Below are 7767 nucleotides of genomic sequence, written 5' to 3'. Positions count from 1 at the left end.
CATTCTGTTTTTGAGAGATCCAGCCATGTTGCCGTATATAGATCTAATTCATTCCAGTGGTCCATCTTAAACATATATCACCCTTTTCTTATCCATTCCCCTGGTGATGGATCCCTAGGTTGCCTCCAATTCTCTGTTACCACATATGGCTGCTATGGGCAGTTACCTACACCTCTCTTTAGGAATCCCTAAGTTGGAGGAGAGGAAGCTGAAGCTCAGAGAGGGGCAGTGATTTGGTTAGGGTTACAAAGTGAGGGGCACACCGTGGCGTGAATCCCAGAACCAACGCCGGACCTCCACTACCATGCCTCATAAAAGACCATCTATCTTGTTATTTCTTTAAAAAGAATCTTAAGATACGATTAAGAACAGCATACACTTGGGGAAAAGGGTGAGGAAAGGATGGAAACTGGAAAGGAGGAGAAATGTTCAGTACCTGAAGACATAGAAGGTCCTAGAAAAATCTAGCAGCTGAGCTGAATCACAATCTTTTTTATGACGCAGAGGAATTTACTTTTTTGGTGCGTGATTATTATTTCTAGAGCCATTTTGCAGAGATGGAAAACGCCACGTCAAAACCTAGCCCCCAAACCAAACGCCCTGGTTGCCTAAATAGCAGGTGCGCATAGGGTGGCACCAGCCCCGCGGGGCTGCAGCAGAGCTCGCCCCCGGGACAGAAGCAGGGGTGGGGGAAGGGGCCGATTTTAAAAGTGCGTAGTTGCTGAGGGGAGGGGGGCGGGGGGAATGATGGCGAGGCTCTCCCAGTTTTATTCGAGCACATCCTGCTCAGCGTCTGCGTTTGTTTTTCGGTCTTCAGAACCACTGGTACTTTTCCCATTGGATAAAACGCTGCAAGGGTGAGGGAGAGGGGCGTCGCTCCTTAGCTTTCCTCGCAGCCAATCGTCCTGCAGACTCCCTCTCATCGCTGGGGGAGTCAGCCCGTTGATTGGCGGCTCCGAGGGGAGCCAATCGGAAAGTGATGATGTGTAGTGTTGGCAAGCGGATTGCGTGAGAGCCGGCAGGGGTCGAGGGAGGGCGAGCGGAGCCGCGGCAGCCGGCAGCAATGGCGAGGCAGAGCGGGCCTCTTGCGTCAGGGCGTGGGCGGGACCTTGGCGCTTGGCGCGGAGGGAGTAGGGCAGGCGCTGTGGGAGGGAACGTCAGAGCGAGGCGGTCAGCAGAGCTAGTCGCGTGAGTCGCGGCGGCTCTGCTTCGACTGTGCCTGGCAGCGGCGGCCCGGCGGACAGCGAAGGGGCGAGTGACATCCCCTGAGCTATCACCATGGATCGCCCGGATGAGGGGCCTCCGGCCAAGACCCTGCGCCTGAGCAGCTCTGAGCCGCCTCAGCGCAACCCGCCGCCGCCGCCGCCGCCGCCGCTCCTGCGACTGCCCCTGCCTCCACCCGAGCAGCGCCCAAGGCTCCAGGAGGAAACCGAGGCGGCACAGGTGCTGGCTGACATGAGGGGGGTGGGCTCGGGCCCCGTGATGCCCCCGTCGTCGCCCTATATCATTCTCGAGGAGGGGGGGATCCGTGCGTACTTCACCCTGGGTTCCGAGAGTCCCCAGTGGGAGTCTACGATCGAGTCAGGGTATGGGGAGGCACCCCCTCCCGTGGAGAGCCTGGATATACTCCCCGCTGCTGGGGTCTCTGGGGAAAACCTGGAAATCGACTTTCAGGTTGTGGATCCCAGCAGCCCTGTTGGAGAGAAGGTCCTAGAAACCTGTAGCATAGAGGGGTGGGGGCCCCAGAGGTTAGTCGGTCCACAGAACAGGGAAGAGGCTGTCATCCTAGTGGAAGATGATGATGAGGATGAACAGGAAGGTCTGAGGAGCAGCAGGAGGAGAAGGAGGAGGAGGCGGAGGCAGAGGAAAATCAAGAAGGAGAGCAAAGTGAGGAATGCCGAGAGGATGGAGAACATCCTGCAGGCGCTGGAGAATATTCAGCTGGACCTGGAGTCCGTTAACATCAAGGCAGGCAAGGCCTTCCTGCGTCTCAAGCGCAAGTTCATCCAGATGCGAAGACCCTTCCTGGAGCGCAGAGACCTCATCATCCAGCATATCCCAGGCTTCTGGGTCAAAGCAGTATCCTTCTCATCGATACTCATGGGCTAGAAGCCCATGAGAGGAACGGGGAGGTGGGGGGAGGGACGGAAAGGGTGGAAGGGTGTGGGGGAGGGCCAGCGGTGGGGGCGGGCCCCCTATCAGAAGACTGACTAGACTGGCTGGAGAAGGGCAAAACAGCAGAGAAGCTGGACTGGAGACGATGAAGTTGGGAGGGGGGCACACAGTACAAAAACTGGACCACAGATGGGAAAGGGGGGAGAGGAGGAGCATAGCATAAAAAATGGATCGTAGACGGCAAAAGGGGGAGGGTAGTAGAGGGGCACACTGCAGAAAAATTGGACCAGAGAAGGTGAAAGGAGGGGAGGGGCACACAGAAGATGAACTGACGCAGAGACAGTGAAGAGGGAGGGGAATGGTACACAGCAGAAAAAATGCCAGAGAGGATGCCTAAGCCATAGGGCTCTGTAAGCCTAGGTCTCTGCTTAGATACTAGGAGACCCCAGTCCTGGCTGAGTGACCTGCTTTGGGGGAAGGGGGCTAGAGAGGGGCTCAAGCCCCTGAAGGGTCAGGAGAGGAAGTATCTGGCATGGAGATTAAGGGGTTAAATGAAGGAAAGGGGAGAGCAGGAAGAATCTCATTCACTAATGGTGATTATTAAGTTTATCTCTGGGGGACACATGTACATACATGTCACATGTTAGGAACACATGAGTTTAACATCCTAACAGAATTACATGGATACAGATCCTTGGCACCCTCATACAAAGAAGCATATGATTACAGGCCCTCAGCACCTAGGAACACACTATCATGTAGACACAGGACCTCAGCATCCAGACAGTGGCCACAGGTCCTCAGCATGCAGACACACAGCATCACTTGGACACAAGTCCGCAGAGCCATTCACACAACAATATGTGGACACAGACCCTCCACACCCACACATACAATATCATGTGACCACAGGCCCTCGGTAACCAGATACGTCATCACTTGGACATGGGCCTTCAGCACCCAGACATAGGGCATTTTGTGAACACAAGCCCTCAGTACCCAGAGACAAATATTATATGGACATAGACCCTCAGCACCCAGCAAAGCCACCTAACACAGAGGTTTATCATGTGAATAAAAGTATGGGTCATGTCCCATGACCCACTTGCTCCATACACATTATATGAACACAGAAGGAATCCTGTTCCAGCCTCTCTTTTGTTTTGCTCTGCCCAATCTTCCCTCCCTTCCTTTCACTGGGTAGTCAATCCTTGACCTAAACTGCTCCACTCATCAGTTCCTCAACCACCCCAGAATTTCAATCTTGATCAACCGACGTGATGAAGACATTTTCCGCTACTTGACCAATCTGCAGGTCAGGCCAAAGAGACATCTATCAGTAGGATCGGGCAAGGAATCTGGTCCTTGGAGGTGAGGGGGGAAAGGCCATGGGGAGGGGGGACAAATTCCACCATCACCCCCACCCTGAGCAGGTACAGGATCTAAGACACATCTCCATGGGCTACAAAATGAAGCTGTACTTCCAGACAAACCCCTACTTCACAAACATGGTGATTGTCAAGGAGTTCCAGCGCAACCGCTCGGGTAAGAGGCAGTCCCGGGGTAAATCTGTGCCCCCTGCCAATCTATCCTTGTTCAGCCTCCTCTTAATAGTCTCTTCTTCCACCAGGTCGGCTGGTGTCTCATTCCACCCCGATCCGCTGGCACCGGGGCCAGGAACCCCAGGCCCACAGGCATGGGAACCAGGACACCAGCTACAGCTTCTTCAGCTGGTTCTCAAACCACAGCCTCCCAGAGGCTGACAGGATTGCTGAGGTGGGGCCTTTCCTGGCATCACCAGAAAAGGCCTTCCTAGGCTTGTCCCTGGGTGCCCAGGAAATTGGGAGTAGGGTCTGGGCTGGGGCTTGTATTTATGGCTCTGTTCTCCTTTCCTCCCTCTCTTTCAACAGATTATCAAGAATGACCTGTGGGTCAACCCTGTACGCTACTACATGATGAGAGAAAGAGGCTACAGGACAAACAGAAAGAAGCAAGAGAAGAAAAAAAGGTGATGGGGCTTAGTGGCTGAGAGGTAGTTTGTGGAGGTTGGGGCAAAGACTAGATGGGTGTCACACAGGATTTATGGAGCCAATCCAGTGCAGTATGTTTTACAAGGGGGGAATGATGTCTAGAAATGGCCTGAGATTACACAGGGGCAGAAATGGGACTCTTTCCACCCTAGCCTCTCCCCTGGGAACCCTTATAGTCTACTCCCTCCCCGGTTACTAACCACCTTTCAGTGTCTGCCATGGGTATAACCCTTCCCCCCAACCCCATACTCAGGCCCAGGCTTTCCTACAGTAAAAACAAGAATCAATGTGAAGTGGTGATCGTGGAAGATCCTTATGACTATTATGCAGTGGAAGACATATTCAGCGATATCTCAGACTTTGATGAGACCATTCATGACATCAAGATCTCTGACTTCATGGATACCACCGACTACTTTGAGACCACTGACAACGAGATAACTGACATCAATGAGAACATCTGTGACAATGAGATCCCTGACCACAATGAGGTCCCCAAATATGAGACCACTGGTAACAACAAGAGCGCTGATGACAACGCGACCACTTACAACAATGAGAATGCCAATGACAACAATGAGAACCCTGAAGACAATAACAAGAACACCAATGACAATGAGAACCCTGATGACAACAATGAGAATGCTAATGGTGACAACAAGAACCTCAGAGGTGGCAACCGGGGCAGCATTGGCAACAACCAGGACAGCAGTGACAGTGACAACGAAGGCAGTGATGATGAAGATAATGATGGCAATGAAGGTGACAATGAAGGCAGTGATGATGACGGCAATGAAGGTGACAATGAAGGCAGCGATGACGACGACAGAGACATTGAGTATTATCAGAATTACATTGACGACTTTGACAAAGATCAATATTACAGTATCAACCAGCATGCCTATGAGGATGAGATACAGATCGTCTCAGACGAATCAGTGGAGGAAGGTGAGCTAGCCCCCCTCTTGTCTTCCCTCCTTTCTCTTCTCTCAGAGAAAGCCTGACCAGGGTCAGGGTATCAAGGCATGAACTCAGTCTGCTTTTATGGAAGAAATAAAAAGCATTCTGTGTAACTTTTTAAACAAGGGAAGGCCAGGGAACATTTAACTTACAAATGTAACAAAACCAAAGAAACATTTTAGTTCTATGTGATGGACAGATAGGGTGTAACAGAGCAAAAGACAAATGAAGAGTAGACAATGAAAGATAGAAGACAGTGGATGGAAAACTAAAAAGAACAGGTTCACACAGAGGTGGGGGAGTGGCAAAACACATTGCAATTCAGCACACTCTGTACCCAGCCTTGGCCTTCTGGGCATTCCCAGGCTTGCTTGGGGAACTGAGCGTGAAGTGAACATTGTGCCCTGTGAACCTGAAGGAAGGTACAGCTACTTCTACCTTAAGGGTAGGGAGGGGGGGTGGAGAAAGGAGATGACATTTGACTTGGAGGCTGCATTCACACTGAGGAACATTATGGAGCATTCTCAGTGGAAGGGGTCATGTGAACAAAGACCTGGAAGGATGAAAATGCTGGTATGTTGGGCAGGGTTTCCAAAATTGTCTCCTGGGGATCCTTCACCTTTTCTGAAAACTGCTTCTCACAAAATGGTCAGTGGTCAGATATGTTGGGGAAATAACTGCATACAACATCCTCTTGTAGAGTCACATGCACATTAGCACCTTAAAGGCTCTGAGAAGTCCTGCTGTAAAAAAAAACCCTATTAAACTTTGTGGAACCCAGTATTTCCCAAACTTGTTGACCACAGATGCCATTTTTCACTGCCCACCAAAGAATGCATTTTGGGAAATGCTGAGGAAGGGTTGCATACCGGAGTTTGAGGCAGAAGGCAGTATCTAAGGTTCAGGCTTGACTGGCTGGTGAAAGGAGGTGTTTGAGCCTGGCTGTAGGGAGACAGGAGAAGCAGGCCCCTGGGGGAGGTGGAAGGGACAGAAAAACCACTCCTGGAGTTTTTGGCCATGGGGTCCCTGGCAAACTTCCATTGAGGGCAGGGCACCAAGGAAGGAGGCACTGAATGAATGAGCAGCCTCAATCTAGATATATTTTCAGGTAGGGCAGGGAAACTGAGGGAGTTGTCAGTCGTCTTCCCCTCCCACCTGATGGCATCTCTTCTTTCAGAGAAGGGGAAGCAGAGCTGTCTGCTCAGCCCTGGGCTGGGGGTGGGAGTGGGGGTGGGGAATTGGGCTGAAGAAGACAGACTGGGGTCTGTTTGGATCAGACTGGGGAAAAGGAGCTGCCTGGAGATGAATAGAAGGTTTATTCAGCTGAGGATGGCGCTCAGGAAGAGACACACATTGACATATACAGAGGGGAGAAAAAACTACTTTTAAAGATGTATCAAATTTGACAGGACAGAGGCAGGGAGCCCACCCTGCCTTCCTCTCACCCCCCTCACTCTGTGGGGTTGCTTGAGTTCACACACTCTCACACACACACACACACACACACACACGCGGCTGCTTGTTCCAAGCAGAGGTGCTTGGCAAGTGGTCTCAGGTCCCCAAAAGCCCTGGCTATGGGCTCCGTTCACTTTTAGTGTGACATCTACTTGCCTGTGTAACCGCCCTCTTCATTTCCCCTTCCTTGCCTCTCCCTATGCAGGCAACGTGCAAGGTGAGAACTTCTATGAGGAAGGAGGCTATGAAATGGGAGGAATTGAGAACGACTGGGATGGAGAAGATTCTGAAGACTCCGACCTGGCAGAGGTGGTTCAGGTCCCAAACGCCTGGGCCAACCTGGGGAACAGTGGCAAAACCGGATAAACATCTTACCCCCGCTAAACATCTTACCCTCGTGGGGGTCTCCTCTCTGTATCTGCCACCCCTTGCCCCGTTTACCCTCCCCCTCAGCTAGGGCCGCGCGGCCCCACATTGCACTTCTGGGGGGTGACCGACTTCGTACACGGGTTTAAAGATTATTTTTATGGTTTAGTAATTGCAGAGTTCTTATTTTGGGGGAAGGAAAGGGGGATAACCCCATTCTTTTGGCACTCCTCCCCCGCAGGCTTCTGTGTGCTGCTAAACGTATTTATCGTGATGCCTTGGTCAGGGCCCCTATATCCCCCTCTCCTCGTCAAGTGTTGGCCCTAACCCCTCTCCCTGTGCTGTGTGGAGTGGACACCCTGATCCCAAAGCGGGGAGGGCCGCTGTGGCTTTCGTCACAGCCTCGCAGTGCCCTTGGAGGCACTGCTGCCACCCTGTTCTCCCAAGTTCTCTCCCTCTCCCCTCTCCATCCCGCTCCTTTTTCAGTTGTGCCCGCTAGCCTGCCTAGGTGTCTCTGCCAGGCCGTTTCGCCATTGCGGTATTCCTGCTCCCCTCCCCCAGAAGACCTGCCTCTTTCCCTGTGAACCCTGGTAATCCTAATAAAATTCTGAGCAAATTCAAAGTGCCCCTCCGAGTCTTTTGTTCCGCCCGGGGCGCGGTCCCCGGCAGCCAGTCTCCCCGCAGGCGGCGCACGGAGCCGCCAACCTGCGCAACAACCTGCAGCACCGCAGTGGCGGGGGCGCGGGCGGGCGGGGGCGAGCTCTGTGGCGCCGCAGAGGAGTTGCGTCAGACCAATGCGGACCGTCCTGGCCAATGGCAAGGAGAGGCTGAGGAAGCTCCT

The 7767-nt window shown here is 52.7% G+C and overlaps 1 protein-coding gene across 2 annotated transcripts; it reads left to right on the top strand.

Moving 5' to 3' along the window:
* The first annotated feature begins 1203 nt into the window (after positions 1-1203).
* On the top strand, positions 1204-7526 carry TSPYL2 (TSPY like 2). 2 transcript variants are annotated; one of them, XM_069464563.1, is made up of 7 exons: positions 1204-2079; positions 3353-3430; positions 3549-3660; positions 3746-3891; positions 4026-4123; positions 4417-5093; positions 6766-7526. In XM_069464563.1, exons 1-7 carry the CDS (start codon positions 1279-1281, stop codon positions 6924-6926), a joined length of 2073 nt encoding a protein of 690 aa, XP_069320664.1. In that variant the 5' UTR covers positions 1204-1278; the 3' UTR covers positions 6927-7526. The 2 variants fall into 2 exon arrangements, with proteins under 2 accessions (XP_069320664.1, XP_069320663.1); XM_069464562.1 differs by having other exon boundaries at positions 4399-5093.
* Positions 7527-7767: the final 241 nt, after the last annotated feature.

The sequence above is a fragment of the Eulemur rufifrons genome, chromosome 30 (assembly GCF_041146395.1).
Source record: "Eulemur rufifrons isolate Redbay chromosome 30, OSU_ERuf_1, whole genome shotgun sequence".
In the NCBI taxonomy this organism is placed as follows: Eukaryota; Metazoa; Chordata; class Mammalia; order Primates; family Lemuridae; genus Eulemur; species Eulemur rufifrons.
This window is presented reverse-complemented; position numbering and strand designations above follow the sequence as displayed.